Source organism: Lotus japonicus, chromosome 3, assembly GCF_012489685.1.
Source record: "Lotus japonicus ecotype B-129 chromosome 3, LjGifu_v1.2".
NCBI lineage: Eukaryota > Viridiplantae > Streptophyta > Magnoliopsida > Fabales > Fabaceae > Lotus > Lotus japonicus.
Genome location: NC_080043.1, coordinates 4,952,404 through 4,976,108, shown reverse-complemented (window position 1 = coordinate 4,976,108; position 23,705 = coordinate 4,952,404). Strand labels below are relative to the sequence as shown.

General features: G+C 42.3%; 3 protein-coding genes across 4 annotated transcripts; 1 reads left to right on the top strand and 2 right to left on the bottom strand.

Annotated features, from left to right (window-relative positions):
* Window positions 1-263: 263 nt before the first annotated feature.
* On the bottom strand, window positions 264-19,002 carry LOC130748161 (uncharacterized). Of its 2 annotated transcripts, XM_057601323.1 has the most exons (5): window positions 18,951-19,002; window positions 12,479-18,819; window positions 11,879-12,000; window positions 11,490-11,804; window positions 264-402 (listed from the first exon to the last, which is right to left on the bottom strand). In XM_057601323.1, exons 2-5 carry the CDS (start codon window positions 14,094-14,096, stop codon window positions 313-315), a joined length of 2,145 nt encoding a protein of 714 aa, XP_057457306.1. In that variant the 5' UTR covers window positions 14,097-18,819; window positions 18,951-19,002; the 3' UTR covers window positions 264-312. The 2 variants fall into 2 exon arrangements, with proteins under 2 accessions (XP_057457306.1, XP_057457307.1); XM_057601324.1 differs by lacking the exons at window positions 264-402; window positions 18,951-19,002 and adding an exon at window positions 11,040-11,160 and having other exon boundaries at window positions 12,479-18,302.
* Window positions 16,522-17,946, top strand: LOC130748163 (anthocyanidin 3-O-glucosyltransferase 5-like). The gene has a single exon (XM_057601325.1). The coding sequence runs from the start codon at window positions 16,522-16,524 to the stop codon at window positions 17,944-17,946; it is 1,425 nt and encodes a 474-aa protein (XP_057457308.1).
* Window positions 19,003-19,404: 402 nt separating the features above from the next.
* Window positions 19,405-22,030, bottom strand: LOC130748165 (uncharacterized). Its single transcript, XM_057601327.1, has 4 exons — window positions 21,791-22,030; window positions 21,497-21,718; window positions 20,996-21,108; window positions 19,405-19,914 (listed from the first exon to the last, which is right to left on the bottom strand). The coding sequence occupies exons 1-4, from the start codon at window positions 21,980-21,982 to the stop codon at window positions 19,563-19,565; spliced, it is 879 nt and encodes a 292-aa protein (XP_057457310.1). The 5' UTR covers window positions 21,983-22,030; the 3' UTR covers window positions 19,405-19,562.
* Window positions 22,031-23,705: the final 1,675 nt, after the last annotated feature.

The window sequence follows — 23,705 nt, the reverse complement described above, 5'->3', positions numbered from 1 at the left end:
CAATTCTTCATCCTTCTTCTCATATGCATCACAATTTTTTTTTTTCAAAGCAAAGACATCAGAAATTGCACCATCATTTTTATTGTTTGAGGCATGGACTCCAGATGTCACATTCTCTACCGTATATAAGCCTCAATGGTCAAAACTGTATTGCACATAACAATAATTTGCTAGATCACTTAATGAGGGTATCACCCAAAATAATTTATCGATACCACAAAATTCACCTGTTCTGCTTTCTCTTTGTGGTTGATTTTCGGCGCTGAAAAGTATCCCCCAATGCTTATGTTGGGCTCAGCTTTTTGTTGGGTTTCAGTCCCCGGCAGATGCCCTATATTGGTCTTTCATTGCTTGATCCCGGTTTGAGTCCTTGTTGTTGTAATCTAGGGTTTGTCCTGCAATCTGTCCAGGGGAGGTAGTTCTTAAGTGTTGCAATTTCATAGTTTTATCTTAGATGCACTTAAAAAATTGAGTTTTTAGGGTTTTCTTTGGTGTATTGGGGGATTTTTGCTCATTTTATTGAGTACTGTTTGTATTATTGATCACTTTTTCAATAAAGATTTCTGCCTTCTCAAAAAAAAAATCACCGTTTTTTGTTGTATTGAGGGATAATGATGGTGTTTTCTATTTCTTATGCTTTGTATAATAATTTGGATTAATAGTACATGCACCGACGGACAACCAATAGCATTTCAACCATTTGCGTTAAGGTAATAAACATATGGATATTTGGAACATAATTTGGTTATAAGATTGTCCTCTCTAAGTTCCCATCAAATATAAAACATAACCAAAACATACGTGAAAGTGAATCAACTCAATTGAGTTTAAAATGCTTGAGAACACTGGTCTTTTTTTGGTAAATAAAGGGAAAACATTGATGACCACCCATACAAAAGTATGCACCTTGAAACAAGCTATTCAAACCAGTATGTCGCATGATATATATAACTGTTGGCCCAATATTTTGGCCCAAGAGAGAAAAAAACGCATTCAGCTCAAAACACTCAAGGTAGTAGAATTCGGACTTAAGAAAGGGAAAGGAAAATGCACCAAGTTAATGGGACAGCCAAATTCGACAATAACAATCACCACTAAACACAAGCACATGTAACACGTGCCACATTGACCAAGTCAAATTCTCCCCACGATGGTCGAAAACGTGGCCAGGAAACAGTTGAAGCAGTTGAAGCACACGATCTCCACCACCATGCATGGAACTTCCGGAGCAAGCATCAAATCGTGGGGGGAAACCAGGCCCACTAACCTATCCATTGAGGAGGAAAACCGTCAAAGACACGCGGGGCACGAAGCTCTATAAATAGGAGAATCCAATTCAGGAAGAGGGTTCCCAACTCAAACTCTGAAAATTCACCAAAAAGCTCCAAATGTCCGCATCAATGAGACTCAAGGAGCAAAACGTGATGATGAAGGAGTATGTTGCAGAACCAACACTTTAGTTTTCTTGTATTTAAGCTTGTTAATTCCCAGTTCCTGTATGCATTTTCCTGTCGAGATCCTCATCTCTTGTAGCTTTTGTGTTATTTTGATGTATGTGATTTCTTTGTAATTGACCCGTGCTTAATGAAATTCAGTTCTGTTTAAACCAACTCGTTGTCGTCGAAAAAGCACTTACACACACACAACACTTTGGCAAAGCGTTTTCTCAAAAGGACCCTAAATCTAAACTTCCTTTAGTCGAACTAAGAGGATATTTGTTTACCAAAAATCCATGTAAACAAATTGGCATGCCCAGTGGGACCGTTTTTGTGAAAACTAAGTTTTACAGAAGCGTTTTGTGTGTTTTGTTTGTTGCATGCTACTTGGTATTTGTTACTTGCACTGGTTGTGATTTACGTTTTATATGCACCTGAGAAGTGGTAAGACCGTAAGTATGGCAAGTAATCGAGGAAGAACCTCCCCTCAAGGGTCTAACGTGGGTAATCAGGGTAGCCCCGGGGGGAGTAGTGGTAATAACAATGAAGAAGTGTCTACTGGGATGGGACCTGGCATCACTATGCCAACCCAGAATGTGGCAGTCTCTGCAATGGCAGAAATGCCTGTATCTACATCAGTGCAGGCACAAATTGTTCCAACTATTACGAGAGGAGATATGCCTTATGGTATGCCCATGTCTATAATGCAAGGCATACAGGGCACATATTCGACATTCCCCGAGAATGTCCCTCCTTTTAGCATACCCCCCTTTGGGGCAAATGGAACAATGTTGAACTTAGGAAGTCAAGTTAGCCTTCCTGGCACTATCCCTGGGTCTAGTTCACAGATTTATTTGTCTACAGGTATGAACACTGGTTCACTTCAAGCCATTAGGCAGCAAGTAGATGATAGTAACCATGAAATGGTTAACATGTTATCTCGACAGATAGGTGAACTAATTAACCCTGTGCTCCAAAATAATAATGTCAATAATCAGCATTTGGCACGTCAGATGGATCGTTTGGCGACAGCCCTGGGGGCACCAGTCGAAATCCAACCAGCACCAGGGATTAACCAAATCCCATTGCCTAACCCTGCCCCTGTGCGCTATCAGGTGCCACAACACCAAGATATGGGGGCAAACCCTTTATTTAGGGGAAACGAGGCAGTGCAGCCACCGTTGCAAAATGTGTATATGGTGAACAAGGAAGAACATGCTGATGGTGTGTTAGAAAGAATTCGACACCAGAATGCTGGGGGGCAACAAAATGTTGCTGCCGTAGTGGAACAATTGTTGAATCAACATGGCTTCAACGTGGGTTTTGCGAATAGACCCCATTTTGTGTCAGCCTTTACAGAGGAAGTTCTCGAATCCGAGCTTCCTCGAGGCTGGAAGGTCCCCAAATTCACTAAGTTCTCGGGGGATTCAGGAGAGTCCACTGTAGAACACATAGCCAGGTACCAAATCGAAGCAGGGGACTTGGCCATCAATGAAAATTTAAAAATGAAGTACTTCCCGAGTTCTTTAACTAAGAATGCATTTACCTGGTTCACCACCCTCGCTCCTAGGTCAGTCCATACATGGGCCCAGTTGGAAAGAATTTTCCATGAACAGTTCTTTAGGGGAGAGTGCAAAGTGAGCTTGAAGGATTTGGCCAGTGTCAAAAGAAAGCCAGCAGAGTCTATTGATGATTATCTAAACAGGTTTAGGATGCTTAAATCTCGATGTTTCACTCACGTCCCTGAACACGAGTTAGTTGTCTTAGCCGCCGGTGGGTTAGAGTATTCTATTAGAAAGAAAATCGATACTCAGTACATTCGAGATATGTCTCTGCTCGCAGATAGAGTGAGGCACATCGAATTACTAAAGGCCGAAAAGTCTGAGGAAAGGGCCAAGACTACTAAGTGGCCAAAGAAGGAAAAAGTGGCGTACCTAGACGCTGATCCAGTGTGTCAAAGTCCATGTGTTTATCGAGAAGTCTCTGCGGATGTCGATTTGAATGACGTCAATTTGGCTGAACTCCAGCCAGGTGATCCCTACGTTTGTAAAGCGTTGAAACCACGTGAAAACAAACTTGGGGAGGAAAACCCCAAGAACACGATTCCTGCTGTGAAAACTTATACTTTTGATGTGACCAAATGTGATGCAATTTATGATATACTTGTATCTGATGGTTTGCTTGTGGTTCCTAAAGACCAAAAACTTCCTTCTCCTGAACAAAGGAAAGGAAAGAAATATTGCAAATATCACAACTTTTTTGGTCATTGGACCTCACAGTGTGTTCGTTTCAGGGATCTTGTGCAGGGGGCATTGGATTCAGGACGGCTCAAGTATGATGAAAAAGCCAAAAGTCAAATGAAGATCGACTCTGATCCACTGCAGATAGCTGAGGCCAACTATGTAGAGCCTTTCTACATTGGCATGGTCGACATTTCCGAAAAGCTAAGTCTGGGCTTGACGCTTGGAGAGGCAAGAGAAGAAAACATGGCTGTCGAAGAGCCAGAGGTCGAGAAAGAGGTGAGCTTGGAAGAGGTTTACCCCAAGGCAGGAGAAACTCTTGTTGAGTTTTTGTCACGAAGCAAAGATGGCGAGAAAGAAGTCATGCTTTGTCCTCGATGTAGTGCCGTTTTCGACAAGTCAGCAGCTAAAGCCTATCAAGATTCTGAGATGAAGAGGCATTACCAGAGCAAAATGCTTGTGTCTAGAAGGTTGAAATATCCCCACGAGGAGTGGGTTGAAAGAGATCAAGAACTCGATGGCCATAAAGGCCAAAAGTTAAGAAGTAGGGACAAGACTTATGTCCCTGATGCTGGATTACCAAAAAATCAATGGTTTAAGCTAGCACCTCCAAGGCCAAAACCATACCCCAAGTGGCAGAAAATCGACCTGGGCCAGGGATCCTCTTACATCAACAATTCCCGCGTGTCGCGAAGCTACTCCTATGGTTCTGGGAACTACTACGCTCCTGAACAAATGACCAGAACTCAGTTCAGACGTTTCCTGAGGAAGAGAAAAGCTGAAAGAGAAAGAGGTGGCAAGTTCCGTTCACTATGGGACATAAAGCCAGAAGACAACCCTCGAAATGAGCCTAGTGTGGCGTCGATTATCAACCAGCTAGACTACGCCATCAAACAGGGAGCAATCGTGCCAGAAAACCCAGCCAAAGAAAAGGGCAAAGATGTTGTCGAAGATGAGGATGAAGACATGTTAGAGGATTTCGATGACAGTGATGGGGAAGACCTTAACATCATCTGCATAGTGTCTATCTTACCCGCTGAATTCGACAGAATCTCAGAGGTCACCGAAAGTGAAGAAGACTACTACGACGAAGAAGAGCCAGATGATAACCCCTTGTGCTACTACGTGATGCAAAAAGGATCCGTCGAAGACGAAAGAGCTATTTTCCAGAGGCCAACGGAGCAGATGAAAAGCCACTTGAAGCCGCTATTCATTTGGGCCAAAGTCGACGAAAAAGGAGTCAATAAAGTCCTTGTCGACGGAGGGGCCACAATCAATTTGATGCCTAAGTTTATGCTCAAGAAGCTGGGCAAAACTGAAGCAGACCTAATCCCTCACGACATGGTACTTTCCGATTATGAAGGGAAAACAGGTTCTTCCTTAGGAGCAATTATGTTGAACATAACCATAGGAACGGTAGCCCGTTCCACATTGTTCATTGTGGTCCCTTCAAAGGCCAACTACAATTTGCTGCTGGGAAGAGAATGGATTCATGGTGTGGGAGCAGTGCCTTCAACTTTGCACCAACGTATCTCCATTTGGAAATCAGATGGGGTCGTCGAGAATGTGCAAGCAGATCAAAGCTACTACTTAGCGGAGACAGGTTATGTCGGCAAAAAGAATTTCGAGAAGAGTTTAGCCACAATTGCTCCTCTAGACACAGTGGCTAATCAATATTTCAATCCTTACTCGGAATATTCAGTGACATTGGATCCCATTAGAGGATTAAACCTGAATGAAGCTTGCAAACCTGATGCCATGGGTGGGTGGCACAGCGATGAAGAAAAGGATGCCACTACTGAGTGGCAAAATGATGTTAAAGATGATTAATGCGAGCCTAGCTCGAATCTCGGCTTACGCAGCCGAAAACAGAATAAGGACGGCCTTAGAGGCCGCAAGAATAGCCAAAGAAATGGCTACTGACGAAGCCAATGCCTCAATTCTGCCTGTCGAAATGACATCTCAGGAGGAGGCAACGACAAATAAGGATAACACGTGCATAGAAGAAAACGAACAGGGTGTCGATGAATGCGAATTTGAGGACCTTTGCAATTTGAGGCTAGATTGCATCTATGATGACGGTCCATTAGGTTTCGAGAAGCCAATGGTCGACGTTTCCAAGAAAATGGAAGCACAAGACCCTTTGGAGGAAGTGGACTTGGGTGATGGCTTAGAAAAGAGGCCAACATACATCAGTGCTCTTATTGACCCAGAGTTAAAGGACAGGATGGTGAAATTACTCAAGGAATTCAAAGACTGTTTCGCTTGGGATTACGATGAAATGCCCGGCCTTAGTCGAGAATTGGTGGAATTGAAGTTACCCATCAAAGAAGACAAGAAACCAGTCAAGCAATTACCCAGGAGGTTCCATCCAGATGTGTTGGTGAAAATCAAGGAAGAAATCGAAAGACTCCTTAGGTGTAAATTTATCAGAACGGCTCGATATGTGGACTGGTTAGCCAACGTGGTTCCAGTGATCAAGAAGAACGGAAAGATGAGAGTTTGCATTGATTTTCGAGATCTTAACGCTGCCACCCCAAAAGACGAGTATCACATGCCTATTGCTGAAATGATGGTGGATTCAGCTGCTGGTCATGAATACTTAAGCTTGTTGGATGGTTACTCAGGCTACAACCAAATCTTCATAGCAGAAGAGGATGTGTCGAAAACAGATTTTCGATGTCCTGGTGCCTTAGGGACATACGAGTGGGTGGTCATGCCATTTGGATTGAAAAACGCTGGCGCGACCTACCAAAGGGTAATGAATACCATTTTTCACGATTTTATTGAAACTTTCATGCAGGTTTACATTGATGATATTGTGGTAAAGTCCCAATCAAGGGATGACCATTTATCCCATCTAAGGAAATCCTTTGAGAGGATGAGGAAATATGGCTTAAAGATGAACCCCCTTAAATGTGCCTTTGGTGTTATTGCAGGTGATTTTTTGGGCTTTGTGGTGCACAAAAAGGGCATCGAGATCAACAAAAATAAAGCTAAAACCATTCTCGACACAAGTCCACCAACCAGCAAGAAGCAGCTACAATCGTTATTGGGGAAGATTAACTTCCTAAGGAGATTCATTACCAACCTTAGTGAAAAGACCAAGTCATTTTCCCCGCTTCTTCGACTAAAAAAGGAAGATGTGTTCCGTTGGGAAGCAGAGCACCAAAAGGCGTTTGATGAACTCAAAAGGTACTTGTCCAATCCGCCTGTAATGGTGCCACCCACCAAGGGGAGGCCAATGAAGCTGTATATTTCCGCCACAGACGAAACCATTGGGAGTATGCTGGCTCAGGAGGATGAAGATGGCAACGAAAGAGCCATATTTTACTTGAGTAGGGTGTTAAAAGGCGCAGAAACTCGATACACCATGATCGAGAAATTGTGTCTATGCCTGTACTTCTCTTGTGTAAAGTTGAAATATTATATAAAGCCAATCGATGTAATGGTTTTTTCTCATTATGATATAATAAAGCACATGTTATCCAAACCAATCTTGCATAGTCGAATTGGTAAATGGGCTTTGGCCCTAACCGAATATTCATTAACTTATGCCCCATTAAAAGCAATTAAGGGGCAAGCGGTTGCTGACTTCTTAGCAGATCATACTGTGCCTAAAGAAATCGTAACTTACGTAGACATACAACCTTGGAAATTATATTTCGACGGTTCCAGCCATAAAAATGGAACTGGAATCGGGATGTTCATTATGTCCCCGCAAGGCACCCCCACTAAGTTCAAATTTAGGATCGAGGGCAATTGCTCGAACAATGAAGTCGAGTATGAGGCATTGATATCGGGCCTCGAGATCTTGCTAGCTCTGGGGGCAAAGAACGTTGTCGTAAAAGGAGATTCTGAGCTGGTGGTAAAGCAACTCACCAAAGAATACAAGTGCGTTAGTGAGCATCTAGCCAAATATTATGTAAAAGCAAACAATTTGTTGGCTAAATTCAACGAAGTTGGAATAGGTCATGTTCCTAGAATAGAGAACCAAGAAGCCAATGAATTGGCGCAGATTGCTTCTGGGTATAAGATAGATAGGCTAAAGTTAACAGAGTTAATTAAGATCAAAGAAAAGCTGTGTCCTTCAGATCTCGACATTATGGTTATTGATAATCTAACTCCTAACGATTGGAGAAAGCCAATTGTCGAGTACCTGCAGAACCCAGTAGGGTCAACTGATAGAAAAGTCAAGTATAGGTCCCAAAGCTACACTATTTTAGGCAACGAGTTGTTCAAAAAGAACGTTGACGGCACATTGTTGAAATGCTTAAGCGAAGACGACGCATTCATAGCAGTATCAGCTGCTCACGATGGCCTATGTGGTGCTCACCAAGCAGGGGCCAAAATGAAATGGATTCTATTTAGGCAAGGCTTGTATTGGCCAACTATCATGAAAGATTGCATTGAGTACGCAAAAGGTTGTCAAGATTGCCAGAAACACTCAGGAATCCAGCATGTGCCAGCTAGCGAATTGCACTCTATTATCAAGCCATGGCCTTTTAGAGGATGGGCAATAGACCTAATTGGCGAAATTCACCCAGCCTCATCAAGGCAACACAAATATATCATTGTGGCAGTCGATTATTTCACTAAATGGGTCGAAGCCATTCCACTACAGAACGTAACACAGGAAACGGTAATCGAGTTTATACAAAACCATATCGTGTATCGATTTGGATTACCAGAGTCAATTACAACGGACCAAGGCACAATATTTGTGGGACGCAAAGTGGCAGCTTTTGCAGAATCCTGGGGGATTAAACTCTTAACCTCGACCCCTTACTACGCTCAGGCAAACGGTCAAGTAGAGGCGGCCAATAAAACTCTAATAAGCTTAATCAAAAAGCACGTGGGTCGAAAACCAAAAAGTTGGCATGAGTCTTTAAGCCAAGTCTTGTGGGCTTACAGGAATTCTCCAAGAGAAGCGACCGGAACAACGCCTTTTCGACTGGCCTATGGCCAAGAAGCCGTGCTGCCCGCAGAAGTATATTTGCAATCATGTCGAATTCAAAGACAAGAGGAAATCCCAAGTGAAGTTTACTGGAATATGATGCTAGACGAAATGGTCAACCTCGACGAAGAGAGGCTCTTGGCACTGGACGTTTTGACAAGGCAGAAGGATCGCATAGCTAAAGCATACAATAAAAAGGTTAAAGGTCGATCTTTTATTACAGGTGATTACGTGTGGAAAGTTATTCTCCCAATAGATAAAAAGGATAGAGCTTATGGGAAATGGACCCCCAATTGGGAAGGGCCATTTACAGTCGAGAAAGCGTTACCCAATAATGCTTATGTAATTAAGGAATTGAGTAACCAGCGTCAATGTGTTACGATAAATGGCAAGTATTTAAAAGCATATAAGCCAATGTTGCACGAGCTTAAAATCGAATGAAACATAAGCGTTAAATTGCCAAATCACATTCATTGATCGGAAAGATTACAGGCATGGCAAAATACAAATAAAACTAGAAACCTAAAAAGGAAAAATAGCTCTGTATCCGTTATATCTAGCTTGCATGGGTGCAATTCGATTCACCAGCGCCACCATTTGGTCCTCAAGCCGAGCCTTCTTTTGACGAGCAATCAGGTCTTCAAGGGAGGCTGTAGATATCTCGACAGCTAATCGAACGAGACCTTCGGGATCTTGTTGATCCAAAGAGGCTTGGAGAAAATCGAATTTCTCCCTCCACTCATCGATTTGGTGTTCTTGAAAGAACACCATTACTGAAAGCTCCCGGAACTCTTCAAACAAAGGTTTGACCTCCAAGAGAAACCCCTGGAACTCCTGAAGGGGAATTCTAACGCGCGCGATGATTGGCCTATGAAGCAGTTGATCAATGAGCCCTAGAAGCTCATCAAGGCCAGCAGAGGAGTCATACAGGTTCTGGAAAAGGTTCTCCTGGAAAGCCAAGTCCCTGATACGACGAAGGATAAGTCTGCTATCCATGGTAAAGAATGAAAGGTCTTTGAATCGCAGGAAGACGATGAGAATGGAAAGAAAAGAGTTGTTGTTGGAAGACGAGTAAAAAACGGCACCAGTTATAATGGGGAAGTAACAAACAGACGTATTAATGCAAACATGCAGTTACCAAAGCGTCAGCCAAACACGGCAAGCCACGTCAACCACTACCACAAGTGGAGGAAGTTCTTGAGTCGTTGAACAAGAACGTGATAAAAGCGTTATAAATTATCGTGGTTTTCCAAGAAACGTGGAAGTTGAAAGGTTAGATTAAGCACCAAGTTAAATGGTGAGACTTAGCAATTCAATGCAGGAAGTAATGTAACGAAAACTAAATCGACAATAAGATGCAAATCGAGAAACAAAGCATGTTGAGCATTGCCAATACAAATTCATTCATTAATCAGAAATCAAGCAAAGTTACAGGAATGATTGTTACAAAGTTGGCAACAAAGGCCACAATAGATCCATGGCCATTACAATAAAACAACAATTATGAAGCCTAAATTCTCGACTTGAAGGCTTCAAGCTGAACCCCAGCAGCAGCAATCCTAGAATCCAAGCTTTGCTTTACGCGCCGCTCCGCTGCAACCTCTTTAGAAAGTTGAGTTGTCGATAACATCACATTTGTACACTCAGCAGCAAGAGTATTCAGCCGAGAATTAACAGTTGGACCTTCATCAATCAACGTCGCCTTCTGTTTCTCTAGCCTTGCCACCTCCCTTTGAAGCTCATCCAGTCGAGCATCGACGCTTGACAACTCATCTGCTATAAGAGCTTTCCTTGCAGTCAGCTTCAGAATTTCATCCTTTGAAGGCAGGAGCCCATTGGTGTTGGAAGTCACTTGTGCCTGCTTAGCCTCAATGAGTTGCTCCACCGCAATAGCCTTGTCAAGCGTGGCCAAGATATCGACCAGGAGAGTCTAAAGCTCGACGAGAGCATCTGCTCGAGTTTGGTCAAGTCGTTGGCTCAATAGGAAGGCAAGCAGCTCTTTAACCTCCTGGCCTAGTCGAGAGTTAGCTCGAGCCCCGCTGATGAAGCCCGCATCGAAAACCAGCCCTTTTAACTTTACAAAAGCTTCTTCAATCTGGCTATCGTCGGCTACTCCACCAGACTGAGCAGTCTCAATAGTTTCAGCTTGGCGTGGTGGAGACTCGAGATCTAGAGTACCATCGAAGAAGCTCTGAAAGATGGAAAGAGGGTCTTCGACTAAAAGAGCACTGAGCCTCTCGCCAGAAGTATGGGAGGAGGCAGCCGTCTTAGAAGAAGCTGAGCCTCCCTTAGCGTGAGGAGAAGACAAAGCGATCCGGGCACCAGGTTGAGGTTGTTGAGGAGAAGTTGGAAGTTGTCGAGAAGAAGGTTCAGAATGAGTCGAGACCAGAACATCAGCCTTAAGAGGGGGCATCACACCAATCACTTGATCAGGCTGAATGATTGGAGGTTCTTGACCTTCACTACCCTGCACCTCATCATGTGGTACATTTTCTTCGCGAGCAGGGGAAGGCATGTTCTACATATCCTGCGGAGGAAAATTAGAAAGGTTATCTCGACATTCTTTGGTATAATAGGGTTCACAACCAGGATGCTGCCAAGCAATTGGTTTCGAGTTAAAATAGAACGTTAGCTTGTCCCACACGGGGTCTGATTCAGTAGAGTTTAAACTCGAATTAGAGGACTCTAAACTGCTCGGAGAGCTAGACAGGACAACTGGTGGGGGTTTAGAAGAAAACCACGTGGCTCGAGGTACATCCATTTTAGACATGCCAACCCTCTGAAGAACAAAAGTGAAAATGATTGAGAAAGAAGAAAAGAAAGCGAATTGAGACAAGGTAAGAGCTAATAATTTACCTTAGGGCCAGATGCTTTGAGGGGGCTGGAACTGGTTGAACTTTTAGAATGGTGGGAAGAGGAGCTACCAGATTTGCGACTAGACCTTTTCCCGGAGGTCTTCTTGGCTTGAGCCATCTCGACAGGAATCGGTGTAGTACCTTGAAGCAGAGGATTAGAAGCCTGCTCATCAACACCTTGTTCACCACCTTGCTGCACTTCCTCACGTTGACTGGCTGATTTAGCAGGGGAGGGATTGCCCGCAGAAGGTTCACCAGCACCTTTAGCCCTCTTTTGGCTCGCAGAAGTAGTAGGGGTGGCCCCCCGTTTTCGACTCTGAAACAAAAGCAAATGATCACAAAGATATACACGTCAAGCAAAGGTCAAAGTTTCACAAGGTTCAGTATTACCTTAGGAATCTTGAGCTTATCAGCCAAGGCAACGTCATCATCATCATCATCATCCTCCACTTCAACAATCGCAGAAGCCACCCGAGGAGAAGCATGAGGGGTCGGTCGAGGAATTGGTTCAGCTACAAAAGGAAAACAAAGGAAGATTAAGCTATAAATATCGCAGAGATACCAGGTCGAAATAATTACCTTGACCAATAAGCGTTCTTATCGATATGTGGTTGAAGATTTCAACCGGCACATGGAGAGGATAATTCCACAGGTAACGCTTGGTCCAGGTCACCCGCTTCCGAGGGGGCAGTGCACCGTGGTAAAAGTTTTTGATACTTACATGATCAACCCACTTAGGAAGCACTACCGGAAAAGCCAAAGCATACTTACAAGTAGGCAGTGGTGGGAACCTAAAGCCGGTTTTTCGAATAATAAAAGAAAGACCATCCTCATCAGAAGGAAGGCTCAATCGAGTTTTCTTGGCTTTAGCTTCCCACATTCGCCTGAGAACTTGGGCTGCTTTGGCAACCGTTTCCTGAAGTCGAGGACCCGGAAAGTATACTACACCGAAGAATTGTTGAAAAGCGTTGATCTCAGATGTATGCATACCTTTAGTTTTCTTTGGGGCCTGCCTCTGCAAAAGAAAAATGTTTGTTATGCGCTGGAAGCAATCCTCAATTGGCGTCGAAATATCATGCCAATAAGCAGACCACCAAGCCTTGAACGCCTGGGTGACGTAAAAGGATGGAGTGAAACTGAAAGGACTAAGACCAAGTAGCTCCTCCTCGTTATAGTAACTAATGGTAGTGTCGAAAACACTACGTTTGGTGATGGTACCAGGATAGAGGATGAGGGATTTGTCGAACAAGGTATTGGGCAAATCTTGACTCAGCCCAAACTGTCGAGACACAAGCTGAGGATTGTAACCGCAAAGAGTAAAATCATTACTGGCAAAGTTGATGGTTAACACCCTGGGAGACAATATAGTCTGCCAAAGCTCGACTTGATGCTGAGAGAGGTTCTCTGAGCCAGGAAGATTGGGGTAAGAGTTCCTTAGCCACCGAGGGCCATAAGAAGGTTTGTGGTACGGTGCAAAGCTCGAGCGGAAACGCTTCAGCTCGAAAAACAGGGTAAAATACTTCTTGAAGTCAAACTCGAACGTGGAAGCATCATAAGGAGGGGTGAGAGCCTCAAGCCTGAAAGCATCGATCCTTGTGTTAGACACCGTAGGAGGAGGGTTCTTGGCTGGAAGAGATGGCTCGAAAACCGCATTCATCCAGAGCTGAAGAAGCCAGAAAGGACCAGCTGCATTCAAAGACGCAACCTTAGGATCTCGAATGTCAGCTATCGCTTCATTGATCATTTGGTAGAGATTACCGAGCACGAGCCTGGCCATGGCGATAATTCGACCCTCGTGTAACAGATTGGCTAAAGGAAGGAGTTTAGCCGGAATCCTCAAAGACTTGGTGCAGAACACATAAGCAGAAAGCCAATACAGTAGAAACGCGACATGCTCAGCATCAGAGACTTCACCATTCTCGACATAGTGATCTTTAATAAACTTACTGAAAGCAATGTTATCTGTTGGAATGGCAATAGGATTGGTGGGAGCAACAGAAGAATGGTAATCATCACCCACCACCCAGAGGCCAGTAATTGCAGCAACATCGAGAAGAGTGGGAGAAAGCATCCCAAAGGGGACATGAAAGCTATTGGTGGACCGCTCCCAAAAGAAAAGAGAGCTCAGAAGCATAGCAGGGTTATAAGTAATCGGCGACCTCGACAACTGAATGAGGTCGAAAATTCCAGTCACTTTCCAATGCCCAGACTTACTGGCCTCCACCCTGTCGAGCCATCTCAGATAGGCTCCTTCACCAGCAGATGGGTTAGGAGGCGCAGACCTGAAAGTCCTTTTGGGATCTTTCAGAAAAGGGAAGCGGTAAGAAGGTTGAAATGCAAGAATGAGCTCATCCCCACGAATGCTGGGGTGAAAATGCTCGTAGCCCTCAGGGAGACTGTTAGGTCTGCCCTTCTTTGCCTTCTTCAAAGGGCCTAAAATGGCACGTAAATTGCCATTCACAGATATATGAATAAATACCTGGGATTTCCAGATAGCCCGTTTCTCCACGTCATACGGCGGATCTGGAATGGGAGTGCGTTTGGCTTCATTCATCTCACATGCAGCAGCCAAAGGGATGACATTGTCAGAACCAGAACCAGAAGCCATAGAAATGTTCAGAGAATACACGGGGAAAACAGAAACCAAATGATGAAAGGTGGTCACAAGCAGAATCAGGCAAAAGTTTGAGTGTTCGAAAGCTTGAGGATTTGAAAGCTTGAGTGTTTGAAAAAACGGTAAAGCTTGCAGAAGGCCAACAATGGCGTATTTATAGGCAAACGAAGAGTCGGACGTGAAGCTGCATTATAGAACGTTGCATAAATTTTTTTTGAAATCCAACGGTTATTTTATTATATAACCGCAAACCCTAATGAAAAGGCTAGAAAAGGGCCATGATTACTCTAAAGTAGAGACGGCACACGGCAGACGAAGTCAGACGTCAAGGCTTCTGATTGGAGGAAAAGTCAAACGATTGGATCTCTGATGGGACTTGAAGTCAGAAAAGTGGAAAGTCGCGAACAACCGTCAAGCTCAGTCGAATTGCACGAGCAAAAAATGCTTGATCCCTCCAAGATCTAGTAGTCGAGAATCAACATTTTTGGGGGGCATCTGTTGGCCCAATATTTTGGCCCAAGAGAGAAAAAAACGCATTCAGCCCAAAACACTCAAGGTAGTAGAATTCGGACTTAAGAAAGGGAAAGGAAAATGCACCAAGTTAATGGGACAGCCAAATTCGACAATAACAATCACCACTAAACACAAGCACATGTAACACGTGCCACATTGACCAAGTCAAATTCTCCCCACGATGGTCGAAAACGTGGCCAGGAAACAGTTAAAGCAGTTGAAGCACACGATCTCCACCACCATGCATGGAACTTCCGGAGCAAGCATCAAATCGTGGGGGGAAACCAGGCCCACTAACCTATCCATTGAGGAGGAAAACCGTCAAAGACACGCGGGGCACGAAGCTCTATAAATAGGAGAATCCAATTCAGGAAGAGGGTTCCCAACTCAAACTCTGAAAATTCACCAAAAAGCTCCAAATGTCCGCATCAATGAGACTCAAGGAGCAAAACGTGATGATGAAGGAGTATGTTGCAGAACCAACACTTTAGTTTTCTTGTATTTAAGCTTGTTAATTCCCAGTTCCTGTATGCATTTTCCTGTCGAGATCCTTATCTCTTGTAGCTTTTGTGTTATTTTGATGTATGTGATTTCTTTGTAATTGACCCGTGCTTAATGAAATTCAGTTCTGTTTAAACCAACTCGTTGTCGTCGAAAAAGCACTTACACACACACAACACTTTGGCAAAGCGTTTTCTCAAAAGGACCCTAAATCTAAACTTCCTTTAGTCGAACTAAGAGGATATTTGTTTCCCAAAAATCCATGTAAACAATAACCCATGATCACCAAAAGCAAGATACAATGAGTCAATGACTAGACACTTCTATATGAAATGAAATCCCAGTCCTTTGCTTAGATGACAACCTTCTCTCAAAATTCAAATCCCCCAATTAAGTGACCACCGACTTGGACCAAACAAACAATGTAATCTAAGCCAGAGGCTTCACATATTCCCTGTACCACAAATAAATTTTAAAAAATCACCATCCAAGTTTGGCATTGACACGTTTCTTTTGTAATCAAAATGGCAATATTTAATTAGTGGACCAGAAAGTTGAGCTGGGATTGTCGATATATATCATACATATTTGTTCCTGTTGTGGACTATACACTGTAGCCAAATAGCTACAAAATAGCTGCGAGCTTAGCAAATTGATCCCTTTCTCCTTCCTTTTCCTACTCATCAGTCTGTTGTAATAATTACTCAAGGAGTAATAATTACATAGTGTTCCAAAATGACAAGTGTGTTGATTTTGCATTGAATGGATTGGAATGAAGTCCCACATAGAAAGTGGAGCAACTTTCCAAAGCATTTATATATCATTAAATGCCAACCATTCAACAAAGAGACAAAGTGAGGATGTAGTGCTACATGTGCATGGTTTGGTGGTCCCAAGCTTTTATGTCACATGTTCCATTCACACCACCCCTCGGCGTGGGTGTAGAGGCGCTAGTGGCGGCTTGTAGACGGCACGGCACTTGAGGCGCTAGTGGCGGCTTGTAGACGGCACCGGCAAGTACACGACGGCGACTCGGTTGCCGTAACGTCTGTTTGTTTGTTTTTCGAATTTTGCACCTGTTCATGAAGGGTCGCAATTATTCACATATTTGTTGGTAACAGACATAATTCATGAAGGGTCGCAACCTTATGAATTGTTCTGTTTTTGCCTATAAATAGAGTGCATGTTCAGAATTCAGAACACACAATCTTATCCTCTGTTTTCCAGAAAATACTTCGCTGCTTATCGAGTTTTCATTAGTCTTGTGCAAACTCGAACCAAGGCTGATTATCCTGGGTATTCTTGCATCCAAACTCTAAGACGAAATTCAAAGAGTGCTTGAAATACTTTAAGGAAAGTGATTTCCATCACGATCAAGCCTATTTTTATAACACAGTCATCACATATGGAAGACATGCAGAACCAACCACCACACGTGGTTCTTTTTTCCAGTCCTGGTTTGGGCCACCTCATCCCCATCATCGAGCTCGGCAAGCGCTTCCTCCGTCACCACAACTTCAAAGTCACCATCCTCGCCGTCACTTTCCAAGCCTCCAACGCCGAAGCAGAGGTTCTGAGATCATCTCTCTGCGATGTCATCGAGATACCACCGCCTGACCTCCCTGCCGGAGCTGGAGCCGCTCTTGCCACTCGCCTCTGCATGACGATGCGCGCCGCCGTGCCCGCCATCCGAGCAGCGCTCTCCACCATGCAGCTCCGTCCCTCCGCTTTCATTGTTGACATTTTTGGGACAGATTCCTTGCCAGTTGCCGCTGAACTCAATATCCGAAAATTCGTGTACGTGACTTCACATGCTTGGTTTCTGTCGCTGCTCGTGTACTTGTCGGTGCTGGATGAAATAATTGAAGGACAGTATGTGGACCAGAACAAGCCGCTTACAATACCCGGGTCAAGCCCGGTTCGGCCGGAGGACGTTTTCGACCCCATGCAGGACCGGAACGACATGCAGTACTCGGAGTGTCTAACACTAGGAAAAGCAATTCCGAGAAGCGACGGCGTTTTGGTCAATACGTGGGAGGAGCTTCAGTGTAGAGACCTTGAGGCACTAAGAGACCAAAATTTAATGGGTCGGGTCTTGAAGGTCCCGGTCTACGCGGTGGGACCCATCATGAGGGAACCTGATTCGGAAACGGGTTGGGATTCCGGGTGGGTTGTGCAGTGGTTGGACAAACAGCCTAGGGATTCAGTGGTTTACGTGTTGTTCGGAAGCGGAGGAACGATGTCGTATGAGCAAATGAGGGAGATAGCGTTTGGTTTGGAATTGAGCGAGCAGAGGTTTGTTTGGGTGGTGCGCGCGCCCACCGAAGGAGTTACGGACGCGGCTTATTTGACGATGGGGCGTGGAACTAGTGATGATTGGGATGGTGTGTTGCCAGAAGGGTTTGTTGAGAGGACTTGGGAAGTGGGCTTGGTAGTTCCGCAGTGGGCCCCACAAGTAACGGTTTTGAGGCACAGTTCGGTTGGCGCGTTCTTGTCGCACTGCGGGTGGGGTTCAACCCTGGAGAGTGTGATGAGCGGCGTGCCTATGATCGCATGGCCTCTGTATGCTGAGCAAAGGATGAACGCGACGTTGCTGGCGGAGGAGCTAGGCGTGGCGGTGCGAACGAAGGAGCTGCCCACGAAGAAGGTGGTGAGGAGGGAGGAGATAGCGAGCATGGTGAGAGAGGTGATTCAGTTGCGTGACGGAAGGATCAGTGCCGTGACGAAGAGAGTGAAAGAGATCAAGCACAGTGCTGAAAAGGCTTTGTCGCCAGGTGGTTCATCTCACACTGCGCTGGCTCAGGTAGCGAAAATTATTATCGGAGGATGAAGGGAGGTGCATGGGGCCAACACCATATCCGTCTTATTCAGCACTGCTATATATCAAGAAGGAAACAAAAGCTTTAAGAAGCAAATAAAAGCACAAAATGTACCAATGTATAAAAATATATAAACTCATATTGATCTCCTTTCTTCACTTTTGTTTCTTATCTTTTTCTATTTGGTGAAAATTATGGAGGGAAATGATGTTGATTCCTATTTCTTTAAATTACAAACCCAAAAGGGCATAATTTTGGAAGTATTTACACACACAGTGATCAAAGAATCAAGTGCAAATTTTAACAAAAAAGTATGCATATTTACTGAGATAACAGAGAACTAACGACTTAGAAGACAAAATAGAATTCCGTGTCATCAAACAATCTACAAACCGAATGGAATTTAGCATGACAATCAATGGCAGATTTATTTTCTATCCTTAGCAGTGTCAGTGCCAGTAGAAGGCATCATACATTTTGAATTGATATTTGGATATCATGGCAATGTCAAATGAAGAAAGCAGTACAATATAAAACTTCATTCACACCCCAATTCCACACACTCAGCAAAAACTAGGAAGAGAAGACAGAAAGATAAGAAAAAGTGGGTAAAAATTGGATGGAAGAAAAAATGTGTGAATGGTTCAAACCTTACAAAGTAGGCACACATACATAGAAGACTATTGACAAGTAGAAAGGAAAGACAGCTCTAAGCCGTGGAGTTGCATGTCAGTTGTCACTTGTTCTTTTCTTCTTTGGCTTCATAATGTACCTTGACCTCCTTTGCCTTTGCTTTCTTCTTCTTGGGCTTCATGAAGCAAAAGCATGAGCAACAGGGGCAATGGAACAAGAACTTCATTCCCGTTTGCTCAGATCTCAAATTCCTAGACACTCAATATAAGGGGAAAAGTCCAGCTTTAGTGAACTCATTTGCTCTTCTTTCCTATCTAATAATTATGCTATTCCATGTCTTCCTTCTTACTCTTCTCTATCTTTTTTCTTTTATAATCCTTACCTTTCGTATTGTGGCTGCTTCGGAATATTGAAGGAATTGCATAGCTAGGCTAGACATGTTGTAAATGGGAATATTAGTCACAGCTCACAATAGCACCTTGCATGATGGAAAAACATCACTCCCTTTTCCTATTTTTTGTCTGCCACAAAAGGTTCCTAAGCTGGCAAGCAATATAGAAACTTCAATCTCAAAAAAAAGGAGAAAAAAAAAAGGTGGTTTATTTGCAATGTTCTAGCTAAGAAGTCTTTGCTGTACAATCCTACAGAATAAAAACCTATATTTAACTACTCTATGGAGTCCGGATGTACAACTTTTACCTCCTTTCACCCTTAGCAATGATGAATCAGAAACTTAGAATGATTGTAATAATAGAAATTGTCTCCAGTTTTCAAAGTGACTGGTTTTATTTTTTTAGTTTTCACTAACTAATCCAGATGTATTATTTCACATTGAGTAATAGTAAAAACTCTTTAAAGCAGTTCAAGTAAATTGGCAGCAAGGTAACACTGAAGCTTACACAAGAACCAGTACCTAACATATTTTGTAATTTGTACAGATTATCTTACTGTATTCCCTTAACTTCAGCAGAGTCTTCCAAGGCAACCAAACATTTTAGAGACGAGAAGATGATTTTAGGTAGTCATAGACGCCAATGCCACGTTTTCTTCCAAGCCGGCCAGCATCAACATACTGCACAAGTAGAGGGCAGGGTGCGTATTTATTGTCCCCAAGACCAGCGTGAAGAACTTTCATTATTGACAAGCACACATCCAATCCAATGAAGTCAGCTAGCTCTAAAGGACCCATTGGATGGTTAGTACCCAGCTTCATCCCGGTATCAATATCCTCTTTGGTTGCAACACCAGTGTAGAGAGTAAAAAATGCTTCATTTATCATTGGCATAAGGATCCGATTTACTATAAAGCCTGAATAATCCTGGGAGGTTATTACTGTCTTCCCGAGCCTGCATATTGAACTACTAGTAAATTAGAAGCACAATATTATCTTGAAGAGTAGAAGGAAACTTAAGATCTTAGAGGGCCAGGGAAGAGAAGGAAAACAAAAACAACGAATTCAAGTAATTGCAGACAAATTAAAGGATACAATACTTGGTCCATATGCAAAGAACAGAATAATTCACTTCAACATATTAAACAATGAAAAATTAATCCACATTCAGAGAACAATTAGAAAATGGACAAAAGGATACAGATATTAGATTTTGCCAGAAGTTAGGACAGTACATATCTAACTTAATAGAAATGCCAAGTAGGATGTGTTCTGGTTTCATTTCTTATTTTCACCAATAATTACAAAATACCAATTTATTTTCACTTTCTTTCTTGATGTCAAATACATTCACTGGAAACGAAACTAACTTTTTAGTAGTTTTGCCATTTCCTGCACAATTCTTCTGAAAAACAAAAAAATAACATAATTATAAATAAAAACATAACATTTTTTCTCAAACCAAAAAAGAAATTACTAAGATGCTCATATCTCTTGAAAAAACAATGGCAATGCTATATATCACTACAGAAATCTGTCACAAATCACACAAACGTTGAGGTGTTCTCAGCACATGAGCAGTTGGCCAAAATAGGCTAATAATGCAATTCATCTGGGCTTGATCCTATCACATCTCTCGAGCATTAACATTCATGAAAACAATATTAACCTAAATATGCCCAACATTGCCAATCCCACTGCATCATGAAAGGTTTGGTTCTTGCTGATAGTGACTGCATGTTTGGATTAGGTTTTCATTCGTCACAATCAATTCTAAAATCAGAAACTACTCGTCCTGCTTAGAAGAATTTCCTATAGAAGAATTTCCCAATTTGAACTGATTTTACAAACATGCCCACATGTATCTACCTATTCACATTCACATTTCTCAGAAAGGAGGAACATGCCAAACATGTATCCTTACCTATTCACATTCATATTTTTCAAACAGGAGGAATATTGAAGGAAACAAACAAGGTACACAAAATCACTCTGTTTGTAATTGGACAGGGGAATGAGATGCCTAAGTTAACAACCTCTCTGACAGTGCTTTCGTCGCAGCAAAAGTCTCATCAGAAGTGTCCGCACCACGCACAATCTCAATCAGCTTCATCAAAGGCGGAGGATTCATAAAATGCATCCCTATCACCTGAACACAAAGCCATACCTTCCTTTAATTCAAGCATGAAAAATCATAGCAGACAATTGTTACAAATATAACCATTCATGCGATCTTTCTTTATCTAATAGCTTAAGCTTTAGAATAATTGGTTCTTAACATCATATCAGAGCCTCTATAACTAAGTGGTCTAGAGTTTGATCCTTGTCGCCTCAAACTCTTCAAATAAAAAAGTTGAACTTAGCACATGATAAGTGGACAGACCTGTGCATTGTCCACGCTTCAAGCCCAAGTGAGTTTCGCGTGAGGGGGCGTGTTAAAAATATAACTATTCACCTGATTTTTACCTAATAACTTAAAGCTTCTGGGATAATTGGTTCTTAACAACAATCGAATGAAAAACAAAAATGAAGAAAACCTGGCTTGGCCTGCATGTAGAAGATGCTAGGCGAGTAATGGAGATTGAACTCGTGTTCGATGCCAGAATCGCAGAACTCTTAACAATCTTGTCCAGTTGAACAAACAAGGTTTTCTTCACATCTTCAGATTCCACAATAGCTTCAATGACAAAATCAGCATCACGAAACTCTTCCAAATCCGAGGTAAAACGCAGCCGTTTCAAAGCATCAGCACCTGCCACCTATCAAACAAGAACTCACATCAAAGAAAGAATGAAGATGATATGAACAAAATCGAAGTGATTGGTTGGAACCTGAGAGAGGTGTGATTTGGAAACGAGACGGTTGATGGAGTTAGAGATGGAAGAGGAAGCTTTGGAAAGAGCTTGAGGGTCGACATCGAAGAGGCAAACGTCGACGCCGTGCATGGCGGCGACTTGGGCTATTCCGGAACCCATTTGGCCTCCGCCAACCACTCCGATTCTCTTCACCGTCGCTGTTGCCATTTTCTGTCTTTCACTCGCCCTGTTCTTGCTCTTAATACGGGGGATTTGGGTTTGCCACCCCACCTATTGGGTTTGGCACCCCCACTTTATTCAATAGGGGAATTAAATTTCCGTTTTCAAAACGGAATTTAAAATTCCGATTTTTTTTTTTATATGTAATGAACGGTTGAAAATGTGCCACATATGCTAAAACACATAACGGTTTTTTAATTTTCATTTTTTTCGTATTAAAATCGGAATTTTAATTCCCGTTTTTAGTAAAGTGGGGTGTCAAACCCAATAGGTGGGTGTCAAACATAATTCCCAAAGAGCCCTTAATACGGTGGCTTTCTTTTTCTCATTGATTAGATAAGATTAGATAAGATTAGACACATTTAGTGCTTTTATATTTCTTAATAAGCACAATTCAAGTTAAAAAAAATAAGCGCAATTCTTTTGTATTAGAACTTACGAAGAATAGAGTTTAAAAAGAACTTATGTAGAATAGCCAAAGGGGATCGCAAATGGTGAATATGCATTTTCTTAAGGGATTTTGTCTAGGTTCCTGACCGGTGTTCGATCATCTCTGAAATAAAAAATAATACATTATGGCCACGGACATCACTATTGTATTCATGTGATATATATATATATATATATATATATATATATATATATATATATATATATATATAACAAAGTGATAATATTGAACAAGCAGTGCGTATCCGAAACGTGTCCAAATACTTCTAACGTGTAACTCGTAAGCTATGCCACCTTTCTCTGCTGAATTTTAAGGCACAAATATACAAAAGAAGCTAGCTAGCGCGCTAAATCAAACCAAAGACGATGAGCATATCTAAACTGTTGTTACCCAAGAAATCAATCCCTTAAGTGATCTCCAAATTAATGCCTAATTGGTGCGCTTCTCCTAGGCTTTCCACAGTTTGTTTCTCCACTATGAAGGAAACCATCAATGGAGCTTGGAAAGAAGCCAAAGAAACTGCTCACAAGGTTAAGGATGTGGTGGCAGGAAACCAAGAAGACAAAAAGAAAGGACCCAATCCTGAAAGTCATTTCAGAGGTGAAAATAGTGTTGAGGAATTGAGGAGAAAAGCAGGAAGCTATGATAAGATGAACAAGGTTAATCATGGCTCGTGATTAGTATGCCTTAGTTAGTTGTTTTACTTTAAGTCTTAGAAATAACATAAAATTATTTATGTGACTTCTACCTAATAATGTATGCCTTTGGGATAACTGATTTTAGTTATGGTGTCAAAGTTTCTATGACCAAGCGATCTAGAGTTCGATTCTTACCTCTCTTAATTCTTCAAATGTGCATTGTCCACACTTCAGTTAGAACGGACTAGTTCTGATAAGTACGGTGTAATGCTATCATCTAGAAAATTTCAAATTGCAACAGAAAAAAGTCGACTTTTAGGGATGCACTTCACTAAAGGAAAGTATGTCCGACAACCTCACATTGTTAAAGGGTTTGATGTCTTGCAATGACAATTGTCATTGCTACATTTGCTCTTATGGTAAAAATACCTTTATACTTCTTTTGGGGCATGTAAGATAAAATCATATAAAATCAGATAAAATAATATAAAATCATTCTTGTTCTTATGACCCTACTCCAATAAGTTAAACTTTTAGAATAATTGGTTCCTAACAAAAAATTGTGAAACATACAAAAATTTGGACATACAATCGACATATGATATAGAGGCAGTTTTTAATC

What these genes read in the sequence shown, in the direction of transcription:
- LOC130748163 (XM_057601325.1), top strand. Translation starts at nt 16,522, where the DNA reads ATGGAAGACATGCAGAACCAACCACCACACGTGGTTCTTTTTTCCAGT.
- LOC130748165 (XM_057601327.1), bottom strand. Translation starts at nt 21,982, where the DNA reads ATGGCAACAGCGACGGTGAAGAGAATCGGAGTGGTTGGCGGAGGCCAA. An exon ending in CTACATGCAGGCCAAGCCAG is followed by an intron (nt 21,109 to 21,496) that starts GTTTTCTTCATT and finishes CTTTGTGTTCAG; the next exon opens with GTGATAGGGATGCATTTTAT. An exon ending in ACGAAAGCACTGTCAGAGAG is followed by an intron (nt 19,915 to 20,995) that starts GTTGTTAACTTA and finishes TTCAATATGCAG; the next exon opens with GCTCGGGAAGACAGTAATAA.
- LOC130748161 (XM_057601323.1), bottom strand. Translation starts at nt 14,096, where the DNA reads ATGGCTTCTGGTTCTGGTTCTGACAATGTCATCCCTTTGGCTGCTGCA. An exon ending in GGCCCCAAAGAAAACTAAAG is followed by an intron (nt 12,001 to 12,478) that starts GTATGCATACAT and finishes TTCCTTTTGTAG; the next exon opens with CTGAACCAATTCCTCGACCG. An exon ending in ATAAGCTCAAGATTCCTAAG is followed by an intron (nt 11,805 to 11,878) that starts GTAATACTGAAC and finishes CTTTTGTTTCAG; the next exon opens with AGTCGAAAACGGGGGGCCAC.